The sequence below is a fragment of the Hydra viridissima genome, unplaced genomic scaffold, assembly GCF_058129835.1.
Source record: "Hydra viridissima isolate aposymbiotic clone 2 unplaced genomic scaffold, HvirCarnegie_v1 scaffold_15, whole genome shotgun sequence".
Classification (NCBI taxonomy): Eukaryota; Metazoa; Cnidaria; class Hydrozoa; order Anthoathecata; family Hydridae; genus Hydra; species Hydra viridissima.
In genome coordinates this window covers 8,895,500-8,916,811 of record NW_028324314.1, presented here as the reverse complement: position 1 = coordinate 8,916,811, position 21,312 = coordinate 8,895,500, and the positions used below count along the sequence as shown (strand labels likewise).

Genomic DNA, 21,312 nt, shown 5'->3' with positions numbered 1-21,312 from the left:
CATTTAAAAATGTTTTAAAAAGTATTAAACCTGATTTTGAAATTATCATTAAAAAAGCTGGATGTAGAAGATTACTAAAGTTTGTCATGCAGTTTCTGTTAACATTAACTTTTATTTTAAATTGTCAACACATTCTAAAGATGAGACCTTAGACAAACCCATTCGGCTGGCTAGATGATATCTTGATTGATATTGTTCATTGTTTGCTTTCATTTCAGTTTCCTAAAATATCTTATTTTCGACGTTCATTTATTTTTAGTTCTTTTAATTGACAGGTGATTTTATTGATTTAGGAAGTTATCTTTTTGTTCAAATGTCAGCAAAGTACATTGGTTACCTCTAAGTAATGTATCCTCCAATATTGGGTTGCATTCAAAGTGTGTTTAGCACTATAATTCAATTTTCAATAGTTCACATAAAGATGATGAGCTCATCATAAAAGTAACAAGCACAGCTTCAATGCAGAAATATGCAGTTAAAATAAAAGACTTTGATTTGATAATAAGATTTTATTCTGAAGGAAAATGTTTAATAAGTTGTAAAATGACATTTAAATATTTGAATTTGAATTTTTTTAAGCATTTTTATACAGGGGATGTTAGCGGTGCGTGTAAATTAAAGACAATATTGTCAAGAAGTTATATTGCACGTCTTCATTAAAATTACTAATCGTATTTACAACTTTTTATAATGAGTCATCAACTGGGATAAAGTCTTGTTCATGAGTTTTTTTTATATCTTATTAAATTTAAAATAAAATTTTGCATAAGAAATTTTCCTTTAGCTATTTGTGAAATAAATTTAAATAAACATATAAGTGTATATATATATATATATATATATTTGACATCTTGAGCATCGGGCCACTTTAATGTTCATAAAAAATTTTCCACCTTGATAGAAGCCATTGCTTCTTCGTAAGTTGGTAGTGTATAAACAGGAAGAGATAAGTGCCCTAAAAATAAATCAATTTAAATATTACCACGAAAATTTTTCAGTTAGAAATTCTGGACATATTTCAGTAAGATTAAAAACAAATACTCGATTATCTAAATTATAAACAAGTACTCGATTATCTTAATTAACAGTAAGAGTTACGCCCTAGAAAGTGTTTTATCCAAAACTTTAAAATCTTTGAAAACCTTTTACAAGGTTTATTTTCGAGTTTTTTTAAAAGTTTTATGATTAATTTTCGAGCTTTATTTTATGGACCAAAAACAAAAGCGGATTATATTGATCAATCAAGCTAAATTGAGTTAAATATCTAATTGAATTAAGAAAAAGAAATTTTACAACACATTTTTAAAACATTTTTAGAATTTTCAAACTTTAAAAAGAATTTTTTAGAAAAAAAAAACTGAAATTTTTTTATTCTTCAGGTTAAATCTTGAAAATATTAGGAAGCCAAATTTTATTATGATCTTTACATTGTAATTTCCATTTAAATATCCATTTAAATGAATATTTTGAAAGAACAGTAACTCTAATAGACATTTTAATCTCCTAGCCAACTTAATTGTGATGCATTAACGAATAAGTTTGAGATATTTCAAACATATTCATTAATGCATCACAGCAAAAAGCTTTCATGATTTGGCATTTGAAACTGCTTGCAGTGTCATGTTAATATTCTTACGAAACTATTGGTTTAGCAAATATATTTAGTGATGTTTTCTTTTTTTGAGAATAAGTTTTATTAACTCACTTTGTAGGAAACGTTTAAAGCTTTTTAACTTTATATCATTTGATGAAGAACTGCTATTGATTTGTGTTATCAATCTAATTTGTCCAAATATATATGGAATGAAATAGATTTATTAACTAGGTTTCGGATAAAAGAATCAGAAAAACAAGCATTTCGGATGAAAATTAGAATGTAACAACGAAACATTCCATCTAATATTTTGCTCTCAAATCACTTTAAATTTTTTTTTTATTTTTAAGAAATTTAAAATGAGATTTTGATAAAAAATATCTTTGATTAAGTGATTGATCTGTTAAGCGTGAATTTAAAAAAATTTTGGATCGAATCATACAAGCATGTGTTGAGTTTGGTAAATCAAGAATTTACGGGAAAAACTTTCATCCTTCCATCAGAGTTAATTAATGAAGTAAAAAATGTTATAAACAAAATCATTAACAAAGTTATGAACAAAATATTGAAATTCCATCAAAATATTGAAATTCCATCTACTTCAACTGCAAAGTTAAAATTATAAAACTGTGAAACCGTTCTATAACTTATCTAAACGCCATAAAAGCATTATAATAATTATATAAAAGCATTATAATGATTATAATTATGATAATGTATTAAATTGAACTAGAAAATAAAGGTTCAATCTGCTGCTAAAGAAAATGCTTCAAAAATTAGTAAAGAGCCCACCCTAAAGTCACCACATAAAACAGCAATTAGGTCTAAAAGCATTCTATTAAATAAGAACGTTCTCCCCTAAATAATATAAACAATAGACATTTTTCATTTCTTATGTCATTGACGACTATCACTAATAATCAAAAAGGAATTTGTAAATGAAGTTGCATTATTTGTGATATTCTTTACTACTTTTTATATAGATTACTGTGTAAATAAAAAAAAAAAACCATCCAATCGAATGCATTACCATTTTCTTAAAAAAAATTCTTCATTCACAAAAAATGTCCTGTGTTTTATTTGCTTAAGTCATTTATACGTGATTTAGACTTTTCAGTATGCAAAGGCTGATTGAATAAAACTTTGAAATTACCATTAAGATTTAAGAAAAACCAAGGGTCGGTAGCGAAGTCAAAGTTCAGTCAGCTGAGTCAGCTAAAAGTTCAGCTGAGACATGCTCTAAGATACTTTTTTTTTTTTTTCTTTTGTTTTTCTTTTGTTTTGTTTTTTCTTTTTCTTTTGTATTCAATTATTTTACCTTTAAAGAAAATGTTATCATACACATAATAATTTTAGAGACATTAAATAAACTGAAAAAAAAATCAAGTTGGATGTTAACTACTTTAAAAACACATTATTAAATATTCTTTTGGTTTGAAAGTTTGCAATATAAACATTCTTATGAAGTAATTTACTGATTTGTATTTTAGTTGTTTAAAAGTAGATTAAAGAATTCAATTTTTTAATCGTAGATATTACATTTTTATAGTAACTTTTTTTTTAATTATTACAATTTTTATAAAGTTTTTACAATTATCTAATTATCATGTTTTGAAGTATATTTTGTTTATCATAAACTTACATTCCTTTTGAGATATATTTTCAGGATTTGCAAACTGATAAATTGAAGTGAATCGGTTTTGATGAACACTTGGTGATAGATTTGCGCTGGAGAAAATCTGATTCGCATTTAGCCCTAAATTTGAGTTAATTCCATCTTCTGTTTGCTCGTTTGAGGTGTAAAAGAATTGCATTCCAAGTTCACCAGGTTTGTTTCTGAAGTATACACATACATGACCCACTAAAAGTACAGTAGCTACCGGTAATAAAATTATTCCAGCAATCATTACACCAACACCCGTAATTTTTGCTCCGAGTGATATCAGCACAATACTCTCCATAACCAATATGATTTCAATGCAAAGTAAAAAAAGACAGCAGAGTTGTTTTGAAAACATTGTCAAAAAAATTAAATACCAAAGAGATTTAAAGATATATTCATCAACTTTTTAAAATAGCAAAAGAAATCAATGTCTGAGTATCAATATAAAAGAACATACTCTTGGGAAATTATACTGTAAATCCGTAATAGACATTGTAGAATCTTATTTTAACTTTTGTTTATAGTAACGATTAAAACAATCATGTAAAAATTTAGTTAATATATTTTAACAGGACTGTCTTTAGGCAATATCGTATAACAAAATAAATCAAAAAAAAAAGTAACCTTTGTTTAAGGAAGTACTTAAAAATATAAGTTTTTAAAATAAAAAAAAAAAAAGCAGGAAACAGGAATCTGAAACAGTTTTCTTCTAAAAAGCAAAATCCTCGTCGCACAGGGATCAATTTTTTAGAGTTTAGGATCCCAAAAAATTTACTTTTTACAACGTGCTATCAAAAACATGATGCTTTAATTTGAAGTTGTTTATTTAATACGAAAATATTAATATCTAAGTTGTTTACTCGACACCAGAATATTTATATTGTGGGATTAGTAAGTCAATCGATATATTACTGCAAAAGTGTCTGCGGAAGAGACTGAAGCAATAAACATTTCCTTGTTGCTAATTTACTCCATGTCCTACATTATTTAATATTATCGGTGTAAAGACTTTATTGAAAAACATGGTTCTTATTAAAGAACAATTATCATGTTTCACATATCAAATATATCGCATTTACGCATAATTCATTTATACAATCATACCGCACTTACATACATACCGTATTTCACTGGTTAATCATTATTACAAGCATTTCCCAGGTATTTTAGCGTTAGAGTGCCGCTTTCTACCAACTCTTCATTCAGAAATTGAAAGGTTCTGTTTCACGATGCAACGTCAAATTCACCAGTAGCACTCAATGGTCACTTAAATGTGACCTACTATAAAATGATCGTGGTGCTTCAGGCTATTAAGTTTGAAGCCCACCAGAGGAAAGCATTCAAGTTGCTTTCCCCTGGTTGGCTTGCTATTAAGAATGTAAGGTATAATCTTTAAATTACTCTGGCGTGTGTATAAAAGAAAATCTTTAAATCCGCAAAAGGCAGCATAAATTTGATCCACATAAAAGTCTTTGACATTTAACTCCCTCTTTTACATATTAAGCCACGCAGGCTTTCAGTACCTTGTTTCCATTTGTACAAAACTCAGTTCAGCTAAGTAGAAAGAAGGTGTTTTCGTTTAGCACCAGGATAAAACGAAGAATTGAGTGTAACAGAATTATATGCATGTAAGGCTTTAAGCCAAATCCTGAAGTTCCTGGATGACCGCGTCGTTAAATGCTAATATTAGCACCACACCATATGAATACCATATGGTATTCAGAGTTTACTCGATGCATTTCACAATCTTGACTGCTGTATGTCATGGAAAATTTACTTCCTTCCTTGCCAATTATTTTTTCATCAAGATAATCAAGGCGCCCCAGCAAACATGTCAGCGTTGAATCAACGTTGAAAACCGGTCGCAGCGTAGAAAAAGCGTTACAGTGACAAAAACAACGTCTTTTCAACGTTGAATCAATGTCCGTTTTTGTATACTAAATCGCGGTAAATTGAAACGTTGAATAAGCGTTGAAATTGTAACGTAATTTAGCTTCTCAAAATGAAACGTTTATTCAACGTGGAATCACTTTACGCAAAAAGCCACTTTAAAAACGTTTCAAAATTTATGTTTTATCAACGTTAAAAATAAACCGCTTTTTAAACGTTACATTTTCAACGTTGAAAAAGCGTATAAATTTCAACGTATATTATCTTCTCAAAAAATCGCGTTTATTCAACGTTGAATAAAAGTACGCAAATAATCACAGTAAAAACGTCGCAAAGTTTAAGGTTTATCAACGTTACACATTAGCTGCTTTTTCAACGTATTTAAGCTATTTATAAAACAACGTTTATTCAACGTTACATATACCAACGTTGAAAATGTAGTAATTAAAAAACGTTGAAAAAGTTGTTTTTTTGCCAACGTTAATAAAACGTTGCTTTTGCAACGTTGAGGAAGTAGCACATTGACAATTTTTGTCTCATTGATGTAGCCATTAGAAAAAAAATTTGCCGTAATGGAAAGGCAAGGAAAATTTAATAGAATGCATGCAGATGGTATAAAAAATATTTTAAAGTTATATTTTATAACCTATTTTTATTGCGACTAATTTAAAACTTTTAGATTTTATATCAAATTGTATATAATACACATAAATCTCAGGGTAAATTCGATTTATTCAGGTTATTTTTGTCTATATTTTTACTTTATTTTAAGTTGACCATTTTAATAAAATACTCAACTTTTTAAAAAAATGTTATTTCTAAGTTAGAAATAGTACTTTATTTTAATAATGTTCAGATGTACAAAGTAATATCAAAACTAATAATATATAATAAGTCGGACTAAATTTGGTAATTTAACAGACTAAATTTTAGAGACATATTGTGTGTTTGTTTGTCTGTATAATATATACATGCTTTTTTTTAAATTTCACATAAATGTATATAAATATATCTACACAAAATGAATTTCAGCTCAGTCAGTAGCAAACTTTGGACATTTTAAAATTAGTTGTTGCAGTAATAAACCATTAAAAAACTTTTGGTCGGAGGAGGTATTTTAGTGGGCAAACATCCTGTGGTAGAAAAGTTTTTCAAACATTTTCAAAACATGACAGCTATTTGTATATATACATGTAAATTATATATGTGTGTGTGTGTGTGTGTGTGTGTGTGTGTGTGTGTGTGTGTGTGTGTGTGTGTGTGTGTGTGTGTGTGTGTGTAAATAAAAAAATATATATCTATTTAGATAATCTATTATAATGGCTTCAAAATCTTGGGCTTTAGTTGTTTATTTTGAAAATAAGATTGAAACAGAGGCAGTTGTTCCATCTTGTTGGGTAAAAGATGGTTATTTTGGCCAACTGGTGTTCATGCAATGAAAGCTGCCTATAATAAGTTTCCAATTGATGATTCCTGGAACAAGCTCAGAGTTAAAAGAATTAAAGTAACTGGAGGTCATTAAATTTTACTGTATTCATCGCTATTTTAATTGTTTATTATGAATAAAAAAAACTATTATTAATGTTTTATATTAATAGTGAAGTACAATAACAAATAAATTTTTTTCTTTCTAATTTGGGATAAGTAATATTTTGAATCTGTTTATTTTATTATTATTGCCTCTGTTTACACTTATTCTACATTTTAGTTTTTATATTCATTGTTTATATTTATTTTACTAAATAATTACTAATAGATAAAGAAGTATGTGAAGGAGTTAACTTCACAATTACAGAGGAATCTGAAGAAGAATGTGAGTAATTATGTTTGTGAATAATTGGTTTCTTTTTGAATTTGTCTTTTCTTTTTTTTTTATATGATAAAGAATAAAAATAAAAAAAAGAACTGTATGTATTAAAAAAAAAAAATGTATATAGATGCTTAATAAATTGCTTTTTTTTTTTTAAATTTCAGAAAAAGGTTTTTAAACAACTTTTAGAAATTAAAAGTATGGTAAAGGACCTTCAAAATGTTTCTTCATTGGTATCCAAAGATCTGCAAATAAATGCATTGAGTTCAATAGAACAACTTATTGAGCTAGATACTACGTTAAATGACAGTGTCATTTTTTCTAAATGGGTAAGTTGCCCTGTTGCTATTGCTAGTTTGAATTTTTTGAATTTTTCTTTATGTTGTCATGGTAAATTTATTTATATTATTAACTGAAAAGTTGATTAAAGAATATAGTTTTATTTTATTTATTATAATTTGACATTCTTTACATAATTACTTTTTGTTTTTTCATCTTTCAATGTTTTTTAGTTTGTTTAAAAATGTAAGGGATTTTATAAAAGATTGCCTCTAATTATATAATTATTTAAACATTGATTAAAGATTTTTTTGAAAGCAGGTATCACAAATAGCGAAAATTGGTGGAGTTAACTTAAAAGATAGTGTAAAACGTGTTATTGAGTGGTAGGTCAATTTTCTACACCTTTTCAAGCCAAAATGGCAATGGTTTTTAATGGATTATTTAAAAAGTGTTTGCGAAATATATTTATTATAATAAATATAATTATACGTTTTTTTAAGCATATCATTATATGCTTTCTTTCCTGTAGCATGAATGTTGTATTGTACAATATTGTAAATATTGATTCAAATAATTACTAACTTTTTAGGCTGTTAATGATTGAGTTGCGCTGTTTGTTAAACATGAAGGGGCAAACCAATTCCACGAACAAAACCAAACAAAAGTTTGTTTCTTCAAAGACAAAATTGTATCGTGTTTTAGTTGGTAATATGTTTTGTTTAAACTTTTTAAGTATGCAGATTTTTACTAATAGTATTTAAGCAAGAAGTTTGAATTTTATATTTTAAAGAGTGTCTCAAAAAGATACCCAGATGAAGCAGGGATTTATGAAGCTGTAAAATCAGTTCTGAAATATTCGCCAATAAATTTTTGTAGAAAGCAGAAATCGGAAGATTAGAGTTTTTTAATGACATTTTAGGATATGTTATATGATTTTGTTTGTGTCTTGTGTAAAGCGCTTTTTCTAAAATACACGTTCATTTATTTAATCTTTCATTGACTATAAATTGTATTATAAAAGTTTTATTTTTTGGTTTAGATTCTGTATCTCAATGATATCCTGGCCTATCGATACGATATCCTGTAAATTGTATTTTTATATATTGTATAAATATATATACAGACACTCACACACATAAATCTTTAAAAAAATCTTTATATTTTTATATATATCTATGAATTGTATATTTTAGGCTTTTTTTATATTTATCATTCTATATTACTGTTGTATTAAAAATCGATTTTGGAAATATTGCAAGTGTAGAGTTCAACAAACAATTTTGTTTTATTTGCCAATTCAAGATATATATATATATATATATATATATATATATATATATATATATATATATATATATATATATATATATATATATATATATATATATATATATATATATATATATATATATACATACATAAGCATTGTTTCAACGTTATATTTCAACCTTGATTCGACGTCTTTTAGTAACATTAAATCGACGTTTTACTATCAACGTTACAAATCCTTGCAAAATCGACTGCTTTAACAACGCTTAAGCAACGCTTTTTTAGTAACGTTTTTTCAACGTTATGTTGCGACGTTTATGCAACGCTTTTTTAGTAACATTTTTTCAACGTTTAGTTGCGACATTTTTGTAACGTCTTTTAGTAACGTTTTTTCAACGTTACGCAACAACGTTTAATCAACGTGTCTTTAACAACGTTACATATCTTTGCAAAATCGATTACTTTGTCAACGTTTCCGCAACATCTTTTGCGACCGGTTTTCAACGTTGATTCAACGCTGACATGTTTGCTGGGGCATTTAGTGAAGAAAATTATAAAAGATTTCACCAAAACATTACGGTGAAGGAAAAGTCCCGAATGTAAGTTGCCACCTATTAGCCGAATGTCATATGATGATAATACTCCAGACCAAGTGGGCAAGTCCTTTTCATGACACTTTAATGGATAATATTTAATTGAACTGTAACATTTATGAAGGATTGAATTGAAATGTAACAATGATGTGGGTTTATTACTATTAATTGTATTCGTATATTATTTGAGGCGGATGTGATGTAATCACTAAAAGCGGCCAGAGCAATTATCTTTATAAAGTACTTCAAATAAATAGTTTTTTTTGAAAAAAAGAAAAAAAAAAAAAAAAAGATAAATATGCATACCACTTAAGCTGAGAAAAGTAGAATAACAAACGTATAATAAGGTCAATTTAGATAATTCCCATTAAACATAAAGTTCAAGACTGAACACTCACGTTCTACGTTAATATTTTCTAAAAAATAAATATTATATTTTACCTATTTTTTACTTGTTAAAGGTTTGCAAAATGAGCTGATAGATCCCAGGAAACAACACAGTATTTTAAAAGTACATAGTTAAAAACAAAGTTTACATGTATGTATGTATGTATATATGCATGTATGTATGTATGTATGTATGTATGTATGTATGTATGTATGTATGTATGTATGTATGTATGTATGTATGTATGTATGTATGTATGTATGTATGTATGTATGTATGTATGTATGTATGTATGTATGTATGTATGTATGTATGTATGTATGTATGTATGTGTATGTATGTATGTGTATGTATGTATGCATGTATGTAGTACATAATATATACATTATTTAGAACAGAAAATATCGTAAGTTTTAAAGAAAAAATGTAGGAAGCTTTAAACTACTACCCAGCAAACATCGAGTCTAAAAAAGACGTCTTTTAGATGTATAAAAAACGTCTAATACGTCTAAAAGACGTATTTAAGACGTCTTTTTTAGACTAAATATTTGCTGGGTATTCTCCTTTACTTAACTCTCTATACACTAATAAAATACAAAATTTTCGATATAACTTTTTTTAAAACATTGATTTGCTTGTGAGTCCAAGACAATTAAGATGATAGGTTTTTATAACGCAAGTTAAATCAAAACATTTAATTATAATACACTCTTTGATTTCACTTCAAGTACATATTGTTTCAAAATTGCTACTTTGTTCTAATGCCCCAATATTTACAAAAGTATTATGATTTCTAGAATACCATATAGGAAGGAGTTCAGGTAATATCGCTAAAATAAAAAAATCTCTTGCTTTGTTTAAGTTTTAAGTGAGGAATTCTTTATCAACATAAATTTTTCCAATTAGACTGGCTTCATCATCATACATGATAAAATAACAAATCGGAATATTTGAAATTAACATTTGTAGTTGAACTTGATAAAAATATTGATGATTTCTTTTTAAATAATGTTTTCCGTTCTTTATTTCCATGCAAAACTCTTTACCATTATTTGCCAGTTCAAAGACATTTCTTTTTGTGCATTTAAATAGACATTTTATCTCAACTATGTATTCATGAGGACAGCATGTGCATTTTATAATACCATCAGGAGTTGCTCCTAGGTATGGCCATCTGGGTGTTTTAAGCAATCCGCAATAAAAAGTTTCAACATTTTTGTGAGTTGTTAATTGATGTGGTTTTAAATAATTTTTAGCAACAATTTTGTTATCACAGCCATACTTTGTTGCTTTGGTAATAAATTTATTTTCTGATGGATAAAAAATTTGCATCATTAAATTTTTAGAAGGCATGGCTGTATTTGAATGATAACAAGCTTTGAATTTACTAGCTGTTAGAGTCCCTGCACGTGATCTAAACCATAAACTTGATTGAGATTGAGTTTTTGTATGATCTGAAATCAATTTAATTTCATCTTCATTTATTTTTATATCTGAAAAAGTTTTATTTGAAAGTTGCACGAATTCATGATACTTTAATTGTTCATGTTCTCTTTTGTAAAAGTTAAAAATAATTGTATTTAGTTTTGCAACTAAAGGTATATATTTATAACTATATTCAGGAAATAAACGAAGAATTACATTATCACTTGTATTACCTGATATTTTACTGTAAAAGTTAGCAATTTCTGTCTTACTTGGAACTGGAATGGATAAGGCTTTTTTAATATATGGTTTTACTTGTGTTTTGTTCTTTACTTTTGCTTCAAATTTTTTTTTAGGATCGGTAAAATTTGTGAAAGTGGCAAATAAGTAACTTCCTTAAAGTTTGGTAGCAACCAAGCACACAATTGAGATGTACAAGCATCGTCATTATTTCTTTTCCGATAATCAGATGTTAGCATTAAATAAAATAATGTTGCTCCAATATGAGAACAGACTTCACCTAAACCTGCCATACATGTGCAATGTGCGTTTATAATTTCACCATCTTCTTGAACGCTAACCCATACCCTTTTTGGAGTTTTAGAAAAAATGCTCTGACCATGTCTTACACGACTGGTAACAATATAAATAGACTTTACACCATGAATGAACTTTACAAGAACGTTGTGAACAAGACCACTGGTTACATAGTTGTAAGATTCAAGGCCTTTGTAAGATTTTAAACTAAAACTTGTAAACTGAGTTGGAAAGTTGATTAGATAGCTGTAGTTATCAGCAAGTCAGGTTAGGCCATTTGTCTACGTTATTAGTTAGTTCAGTCTTTTTCTGATAAAGAATACGAATCAAAAATAATCTCTAGAACTGATCATTTTTCTTCGTATTTCTTTTTTGCTTCCAAACTAAGACTCTCGTAATACTGTGATCGCATAATTGTAGGCAAAAAAGAATTTAAATCATTTTAAACAGATCGGCTTTTAGTATCTAATATTTGTTTACATTTTTTTTGCCACCCATCATGGCGGATACAAAGTTTTGCGGATGTTTGAAGTTCATACGAATATCATAAATTGCAGTTGACCGGTAATTTGTATGTATTTAACATATTTTGAGTGTTAACGCATAGTTTACTATCCATTTTTTCAATTTTTTCGCGTTTTTGGAGCAATCTGAAAACTAAGGGCTGGTTGGAAAAATATTAAACGTTGAGTGGAAAATCCAATTTCAGCAGATCATTTTGCTCAGTTTTTGATCATTTTTGAAATTTTAGAAACAAACCCAGAAGGCTGCTGCTTTTATCAAACCTTGAAATGCGCGCGAAAAATGAATAGAACCTGGTGTTAAAACAACAATAAATAGTTAACACTTTTATCATTTGAATATTAAAACAAAAAACAAGACTCATTATCTTAACAAACTATACTTTGTTAACATTATGAATTTCATCCTTAAAAGTAGAATGATGACGAAGATGTTCTTTATTCTTATGATATTAATGAAAATTTTGATGACTGATGAATTGATGAGCTGCTGAGCATTTTTCTTATTTATTGGTAATAGGCAACTACAAAATTGGAATTGATAGAGGAGGAGCTGTTCTAAAAACGAGTATAAATGTAATTTCAATTGAGAAAAAAAGAGCAGAAAAAAGCCTGTTGAAAATTTTTCTTGCTGAAAGTTAATCTTTTAGAAATAAATTTCTGTTAAAAAAAAACAAACAGCAAAACTTTATTACGGTTTCATATATTAGTCATATGCAAAAAAAAAAATAAACTTTTCTAAGTCACATACAAAAAAAACCATCCAAAAATAATTTAAGCCTTTAAAAAAACTGCAGATGGGGTGGAGAGCGGCTTAAATCCCTCCACCTTTTTTTACCCTTGGTTCTAGAGGTCCACCAAAGTAAGTTGGCCTTTACCAAACTCATCCTCTCAATAGGATCATATAATAATTGAAACATCATATTAATATGTTGTTGAGATTTCAGATTTTTTTTTTCAACATAACGCCACTCTTTTTTTTTTCAATAAGGTCTCTAAAAACTCAAGATTTTATGAGAGAAATTACACGAGGGTTGGCGTTACAGCCACATTTATTATTAGTTACTTTACCATTTACTTCCAAAGCTGAAAGCCAAATGATCTCAGTATTTATGATGGTTAATATTTAGCGCAGAACAAAGCGGCATGAATTTCTTTACAGTTACTGTAAAGCAAATCAGTTTTTAAAAAGAAAAAAACTTCTTCGTAGATATTTTCTGTTGAAAAAAAACTAAAAGAAGGAATACTTTTAGTTTGTGATTCTGAGAGAAGATTTTTCTAAAAAAGGTGATATGTTTTGAAGGTGGTCCATGCACCCAACCTTTCCTTCCCTGTATTTACCAGTATTTATTAGGATCTTATGAGATTGGTGAAGTTGGGGCACAGTCACCTTTTTAAACAATAAATCGATCATTTGTTAATGATACAGTTAACGACAGGTGGTTTCTCATCTGAGAAGATTTTGATAACTGATTTAAAAATTTTTTTGATCACTTCAATCTGAGAGCTTTGAGTCTTTCTTTCAAAAGTTGACCGATAGTCTTAACACACTCCTTCCCAAGAATCTTCTCATCAAATACTTGGACAGTCTTTCTAATAGACATGATTAGATTCTTTTCAACTCTTTTGATAAATTTTTCTGTGAATTCTTTATAAATTTTTTGTTTACAGGGGTTGGCATTTGAGCCCTTCCAGCACCACTACATTTTTTACCGTATTAACTGTACCAGACAATGAAGATCATCTAATCTCTTCTCTTTTAGGGAAGTGATTTGAGGATCTGTATTATTGAGGAGTAAAGTTAACTTTTCAGTCTTTTTTACTTTTATTGAAAAATGTTTTTGAAATAAAACTATTTTCGTCCGTTTTGTTGTAAAAAATTTGATCTTTTAAAGTCAACCTTTCTAAAACTCTGCAAATTGCTACCACACCCTGTACTGATTATGTAATCTATATTGTGAGTTGTAAAATGCATTTACAACAACATGAAGGCTCATATTGGGGAAAAACTATTATATATTTTTAAGTGTTTTTTTTCGATTTTAGCAGCTCAAAGTTTTTCATAAAAGATAAATAGATAAAGTAACTGAGTTACTTTATCTTTTCTTTAGTAGACAAATCCAATTGCTCTATTTTTATTTATTAAAATAAGTTGGAAAAAATGTACCTTTTCAGGCTTATGTTATTATTTTTTTGTTTGTTATGCATAGGTTATGATATAAATTTTTGTTTGTGGTAAGTAAGATATTTTCCAAAAATTTTTTCTTGTAAGTTGTGCTACCATCTTTTCTGTTAAGCAATATAAGTTTCAAGAAGCAGGATTATTTAGAAGAAAAAAGGGGTTCATGTTACATTAAACATTTAAAATCATTGAATTCTGCTCAATAGGAAACTACTCTAAATCACTTTTTCTGACGTCGCAACCAGTATAAATGTTCTAAATACCCATTCTAAACAGTTTGGAGGACACTTTGCTTTACATTACGAATTGAAAAATATTTTGTTTAAAACCTGCTCCAAACCTGCTTTAAAGACATTTATTTTCTTTAGTCATAAGTAACTTATTTCCTTAAACATTCTAAAGTTTAAACCTTTTTAAAACAACAGCGTCGGTGTGAACTTTGGAATTCATTTAAAATTTAAAGGCAAAAACTAGGTCTATTTAAATTTTATAGATAAAGTTTTCCTACCAATAGGTAAAAAAAAAGAGGAATTAAAAACAATTTTGTGCAACATAAAGGTATAAACTTAAAGGTTTTATCAAAGTAATAAAAATTTTTCTTTTTTTTTTTACTTTGACTTTTGGGATTTTTCAGTAGGTCCACTTCTGGACAAACTGTGTGAACAATATTATTTGCATAATTTTATTCGTTTCTTTTAACACAAAAGATATAATTAAACAAACAAGGAGAAATACTTAATTTAACTAAGGATTCTGAAGTATTAGTTTTCAAGGTGAGCATCAAGGTTTTCTTTCTTATTATGCTTCTTGTTTAAACACAAAGTAATTCTTAAGTTAAGTTTTAAAGGACAACATTCTCCTCTAAATAAATAACAAGAATGTCTTGTGAACAATCGTCACATCAAAAAACTTTGTTTATAAAGCTAGTAAATCATCAATTTGCATAAATTAGTTAGCATAAATTGTTAGTTTTCATACATTAAAGTCGGCTGGTATTTTGATCATGAAGAAATCAAATATTTTGTTAAACTTGTCTAGTCCTACCATATGAAATGCTACATACAGATAACAATTGCAAACTGATTTTTAAACAGATATATTAAAACGTCTACTCCTCACCATGAAAAGTATTAAAGTCTTAAAACTACGTCGAAGCTTTTATGCTTAAGCGTTATGTTTCTTTTGGCAAATCTCTCTTCACATATTTGACATGAATTAACTCCAGAAATAATCAAGCTTAAAATCAAAGCATTGAAAAGATAAAATTAAAAAAAATATTGATTTGATTTGATTAATTAAAATTATTGAGTTTATTTTGTTGATTGAAATACACATTTCTTTTGTAAAATATTTTTTTTTAAAAGGAGATTTATAAGAAAAATGACGACAGTTTCGTTAAAAGAACCTTATTCATATGTATTTTGCAATCCTCTTAAGGATTATGGCTTTTTTACGAAATCCATTATTTAAATATATATATTTAACAAATATATTTTAATTCCTAACAAAATATTATTTTAATAACTTATATAGCTACAGTTTTTATTTACAAAATATAAAAATAAAAAAAATATAATTAAAATTTTTTTTAGAAAGAGTTTCTAAATAAAAATATACCACAAGCCGATTTTCAATATTTGAAAGCGACTTGTGGTTTACCTAGCAACTCGACAGTCGTTTTTTTATAGAAAAAAATGTTTCGTAATTACTAACCCAAAAAGCAATTTCAGAGAGCATGCTAAGGCATACCCAGATGAGCTGGGACCATCTATTTCATTGTCCATTATGTCGTAATCGGAGACTTCTGGTATTAAGTTCAGTCGAGGAGTGGGCAGTTCAACTGTACCCATTTTTGTAATGTTTGCGGACAAAGTATTGCATGGAACTAAAAAGCCGTTAAAAAATGTACCTTTTTCGTCATTATCTTGAACGTGCAGTTCTTTTTTGCCTTGTCTACTGACAACGCGTATGTTCATATTTGAGTTTTTTGGCACGGTTAAGCCCAGTATTTTACACCCGTTTGTATGCGAAACATCTTGCTCATATCCATATTTCCACTTTTCTGCATCTCCACATCGGTTGTCTGGTTGTCGCATAATCCCTAATGTTGGACCATTGAAGCCTGTTAGCAACATTGAATTTAAATCTATTGAAAGTGTCAGAATACCATCAACAGATTCGTGGGGAGATATGTCTTCAATCTTACCTCGCGCTTTGATGCTCAATCGCTTTTCTTTACAGTTTTGATCTAAATAGAAGTTAATTTGCAACGAAACATTTCCAAAAAACTCTTCACTACTTGGAGGATAGAACTCAAAATAACGAGACTGGAATGTATTGTCGTTCACTGCTTCACATACGCTAGACACCCAGCCGCCAATAAAATCTTGAGAATGATCGAAAGGCGGGAGGATAGGATGCTCCTCAGAAATACTTATTAATGTACAAACAGTGCAGCCCGGTCGATGAACTCGTGAAAGTCCATACTGAAACCCAGACCCTATGTAATCTTTACTTTTTTCGTGATGTTTTGGTGGAATATCAGAAAAATAAAGTACATCATTTTCGTTACTAAAGCCTTTCTTTAAGCCAACCATTCTAATTTTTTTGTACGAATTGGAGTGGAGACCAAAATAATATCTGCAATGTTTTTTTGTTATAGCTGCACTTTCGATTTTAATATTTTTACCAATAAACATATCCCAAGTAATATTTTCATTGTCACTTTCCTTTATCTTTGTTAATACAGGGATGGCATCAATGCATTTTTGTTTTATCAATTCTAATGTGTCAAGTAAAGTGGTTGCGTTATGTGTTTTGTAATATATTTTTTCGAACCTAAATTCACAAGACTGCGAGGTTTTTGCTTGTGGCGTTGCTGTTGCAGCGTAAATTTTGTATGAACCCGAGACTTGAACTGAAAACAAAGGTTGAGTACACCAACTGTCGTGATAATGAAAAATAGTTCCGTAAAATTTTGACTCTAAGATGGTCCATTTGCGAAGTATAAAACGAGGACCAGGAATCACTTCACAGCTAATTTGAAGTAAACATAAAATTTAAATAATTTCATCAATGAAATATCTGACAGCACTAACAACCAGCCACCTTAACGTAAAAAATAGCAAACCTTGATGATGTCCAGGTGCCAATCGGTGATGGTGGAGCATAGAAAACTGTCGGATTGTGGAAACTGATGTGCTTACTAAAATCTTCGCATTTATCATTAAACGCATTTGATGAATGTAAAAAACCTGAAGTAATAAAAAATAAAAAGTTCACCATGATGTAACGTTTCTTTGTAATAACATAAATCAAGCATAAGAATGTTTCCACTTACCTAGCAAAGCCAATAGCAACGCGCTATGTGATTTCATGGCATTGAATAATTTCTATATATGCTTCAGTATAAATAATCTAAAAGAATTTATAAAAAATGTTATGGAAAAAGTTTTAAGCTTTCGATTTGTTAAAATAACTTCAGTACGAGAACAACAGTAAAGATCTCCTTTGTAAAAACATTCATAAGATGAGTGTTACGCCATTATAAATATGTTTAGCTTACGGGTTATTCACGCTCTAATCCCTGGCACTTTGACAGCTCTAATATCTTTATTGTCAAATGACGATGGAGTAATAAACAAATATATTCGCGAAAACATTTTAACGCTTATACTTGATGCCATTATCTGGCGCAAAATACCTGCTAAGTAATTACTTCCGAGCGATTTTATTCTATCTTCTAAGGCAGCCAATATATCAAAAAGAGAAAATAAAACATCCATCACCTCTAACTAGCAATCGAGGTTAATGAAAGAAGAATTGCTTACTCATTATAGATCCACATCATTATTGCCATGGCATTAGTTCATGTGTATGAAATAATTAGAAAACCAAAATATCATATACCTATACCAAAATATCATATATCATAAACCATAAAAAATCATTTACCTGAATTTTATTTATTAAAAGATTACTGTCATCATAATGGTAGATACCTGAATTTTATTATATTTCGTCCAACTCATTAACATTAAATCATATTTTGTTACAGAAATTATGCCAATTTTTGAAAAGGAGCTTATCACTAAGTGATTACAAGTATCGATTAGGCACCAATTTTGATTACTTACCGGAGACTTGGCGGCTTATAGCTCTTTTGTTTATGACGTAAAGAAATGTTGAATAGATGATTAAACACAAACAGTTGCTGTTGGTTTGTTTTCGACTTTTCTAGCTTTCTGTTTGGACTAATGAGCGCTTTGTAAAAACGTTAAAGCGAGAATCGTTTTTTAAAAGCAAGAAAGTCTCACTGAATGTTAAAACGCTTGAAGACATCTTTTTTTTAGTTGCAGAGTTTCGGTTCAATTAGGATTTAGATTGTTTTAACACTTTTCTTCAAATACGTTAATACCAAACTAATTAAAAAATCACAGTTAATTTAAATCCGCTTAATTGCCATATGTCATTGTGCAGTATTAATTAAAACAGCCTAGCTGTCGTAAAGTCGTAAAGTTGTATGCAGTCATCTTCTTAAGAAATAGTTAAAGTAATTGTGGTTTGTATGATAACAGTTAGGGAGGTGCTTGTCTATGATGAACCCTGTGGTAAAACGGAGATCATTGTGTGCGTAAATCTACACACTTTCTTTGGTGAAATTTTAATCACTTATTCAAAAGAATGAGATTGATTTATAAGATTGCCACTGATAACTTTTCCTACTGATATCATAAAGAGAAATACTGCTTAAAAGATGCAGAAACTTGCAAATGAGATGTAACTGCGTTTATGCAACAATTAAATGCGATGTAACTTTTAAAAAGCAAACATTAATGGCTGAGAATACTAGGAAAATAAAAGTCTTAAAAACAACATAACTACATCAAACTACCAATAAATTATGAAAACAGAAGTGACATTAACAAAAACAGAATTACGCGAAGTTGTAATTCTACTGGTTGACTACAGGCAAAAAATCGAGACTAAGCATTTTTCCTAGTTGTACTTTCATTGGGTAGTTTGTCCTTTCTTAAGTTTTTATTACGAAATTAGTATAGAGTAATATAAAAGTACAAGTGTCAAAGACTAAATTAACTCAATTTTTCATGATTTAGGGTGATATAACCTCGCGCTTTTTTTTCAACAACCTTGTTTGGCTTTTCATGTCGCAGTACAAGAGGTCAATTTGCTTTCGTCAAACTTTTTTCTTCATTAATGCTCATGTTGATTTAATGAAAAAATTTATTCGGCATAGAAATCTTCGATACAGAATTTCTAATATAATTTTGTACTATGCTTCTGGCGTGTAGCGTTATCACGTGTTGTATTTTAGAACTATTGCAGATATATTTCGAGAGATTTTCAAATAATAATTAAATTTCTTTTAACGTTCGTGAGGAATGTTTTTCATCGCATTTTCTTTTAATTTAACGTAAAATAATAGTAATAAAAAAAGATTTATACTTTTACTGAATGGAAATTTTAAACAAGAAATATGATTCATCTCCAAGAGCAGACATCGATTATAATCTTTATCAATAGCATTCTTTTTTTTAAATTATACAGGAACACGTGATCAAATGCATGTTAAATTGTTAGTATGATGCAAATTTAAAATTATTAAAATAAAATTTGTCTAATTTCGTTATTATTTAAAAAAAATATTAACAGCTAGATTGTGCTTATAAATATTCAGTTAAGAATGAACTATGACTTTTAACTTAGCAAATTAATATTAGTTTACCATCTTTGTTAATCTTAGTTTGGTATCTTTGTTATGTAAAAACTTCGAAGTTTGTGCAAATTTATTGGCGCGACTAAAAAAAAAACCTTTGATAAAAAAAAAAAAAAAAAAATTATTTTAAAATGTCTTACTTTTACGTGTTTTTTTTTTGTCTTTTTTCCCAAACAACTCAACCGAAGTTTAACTTAAATCTGTATTTATAGTCTTAAGAACTCTTTCCAATTGACGATGAGCTCAACTCTTACGTATACTATATCGTCGAGGCCCACTTGACAAACTGCACGATTATTTATGCATATACTTTATACGCTCAAGAATAAAGATTCCTCGTTGATAAGAGAGGTTCTTGAGTAATTTTGTTATTTGAACTTTATAAACTTTAAGTTCTTTTGTTACTGCGTTGCGATTACAAAACATGTAATAAAGATTCTTCTTCAAACTATCAACACTTTTTGATTGGTTGTTTTCAATGCGTGTAAGTAAAAATCTATTTATTCCTCGATGAGGAAACTTCGAAACAGCATGACTGTTTTTACTCAGAAAAGTAATACAAAGAAAACATGGTATCCTAGAAATTACAGTGTATCACCAGTTTAAACAGAACTTTAAGGTCAAGTGCCAAACTAAGTTTTAATTTAAACGGTAAACGAGGTTAAGCACTCGCTAATTTTAGCTTTCTAGTTTTTTTTTTAGAGTCAGGGTTACTGACCTCCTAGGTGTAGGTGTGAAACCAGATAGTTTTATGTAAAACTTAGTGTATATGTATTGAAAAAGGGGAAAAAAAAACAAAAAAAAAACATGGCCAGATTTAAAAAAAGGTAGAAAATAACCCACTAAGAAATCAATGAATTCGTTTTATCATGGTTTTGTTCCGCTTGAAACACTAAACATTTTAAACCTTAGTATTTACTCAGCAATTTCAATTTTATTTATTTTTTGCTAATTTATGAAACGTATTTAAACACTTCAAAATGGCCAATAATAGCATCTAAAAGCAAATATTAAGAATTTTTTATGGAATTTTTAAAAAAGCGTCAATTTATTGTTCTCATTGAAATCAAGTGGTAAAAGAAAAATTTTTCAAGTGTCCTTCAAGAGCGGAAAAAACACTAAGTTTAAGTGGACCATAAAGCTTTTAATCCTACGATTGTTTTTGGCGTAGAAGAATCTTACAACGTTAATCTCTAAACTCAACATAACTTTACAAACGTATGTGAGGTTTAATGATGAAGTCAAATTTAAATATAACAAAAACGATTTGCGCAAACCTAATGGGTTTTGTTGAATAAATTTTGACTGAAAATTAAGCTAAAACTTTAAATGCAGAAAGTCTTTAACCTTTATGAAAAAAACTAAACACTATTAAAATACGAGAAAGAGACGAAACTCACGAGGTATTGCTTGGTTAAAAT

General features: G+C 28.5%; 3 protein-coding genes across 9 annotated transcripts; 1 reads left to right on the top strand and 2 right to left on the bottom strand.

Annotated features, from left to right (window-relative positions):
* Window positions 1–845: 845 nt before the first annotated feature.
* Window positions 846–3,804, bottom strand: LOC149878538 (uncharacterized). Its single transcript, XM_090073288.1, has 2 exons — window positions 3,237–3,804; window positions 846–955 (listed from the first exon to the last, which is right to left on the bottom strand). The coding sequence occupies exons 1-2, from the start codon at window positions 3,610–3,612 to the stop codon at window positions 876–878; spliced, it is 456 nt and encodes a 151-aa protein (XP_089929414.1). The 5' UTR covers window positions 3,613–3,804; the 3' UTR covers window positions 846–875.
* A 2,648-nt stretch (window positions 3,805–6,452) lies between these two features.
* LOC149878537 (uncharacterized) lies at window positions 6,453–8,530 on the top strand. 5 transcript variants are annotated; one of them, XM_090072888.1, is made up of 6 exons: window positions 6,453–6,661; window positions 6,904–6,960; window positions 7,114–7,286; window positions 7,555–7,622; window positions 7,829–7,944; window positions 8,279–8,530. In XM_090072888.1, exons 3-6 carry the CDS (start codon window positions 7,158–7,160, stop codon window positions 8,293–8,295), a joined length of 330 nt encoding a protein of 109 aa, XP_089929014.1. In that variant the 5' UTR covers window positions 6,453–6,661; window positions 6,904–6,960; window positions 7,114–7,157; the 3' UTR covers window positions 8,296–8,530. The 5 variants fall into 5 exon arrangements, with proteins under 5 accessions (XP_089929014.1, XP_089929013.1, XP_089929012.1 ...); XM_090072887.1 differs by lacking the exon at window positions 8,279–8,530 and adding an exon at window positions 8,030–8,190; XM_090072886.1 differs by lacking the exon at window positions 8,279–8,530 and having other exon boundaries at window positions 7,558–7,622; window positions 7,829–8,190.
* A 7,211-nt stretch (window positions 8,531–15,741) lies between these two features.
* LOC145192955 (protein APCDD1-like) lies at window positions 15,742–20,383 on the bottom strand. Of its 3 annotated transcripts, none has more exons than XM_080070314.2 (4): window positions 20,032–20,383; window positions 17,495–17,571; window positions 17,285–17,408; window positions 15,742–17,190 (listed from the first exon to the last, which is right to left on the bottom strand). In XM_080070314.2, the coding sequence occupies exons 2-4, from the start codon at window positions 17,529–17,531 to the stop codon at window positions 15,837–15,839; spliced, it is 1,515 nt and encodes a 504-aa protein (XP_079926440.2). In that variant the 5' UTR covers window positions 17,532–17,571; window positions 20,032–20,383; the 3' UTR covers window positions 15,742–15,836. The 3 variants fall into 3 exon arrangements, with proteins under 3 accessions (XP_079926440.2, XP_089929308.1, XP_079926442.2); XM_090073182.1 differs by lacking the exon at window positions 20,032–20,383 and adding an exon at window positions 18,109–18,236; XM_080070316.2 differs by lacking the exon at window positions 20,032–20,383 and adding an exon at window positions 17,720–18,002.
* Window positions 20,384–21,312: the final 929 nt, after the last annotated feature.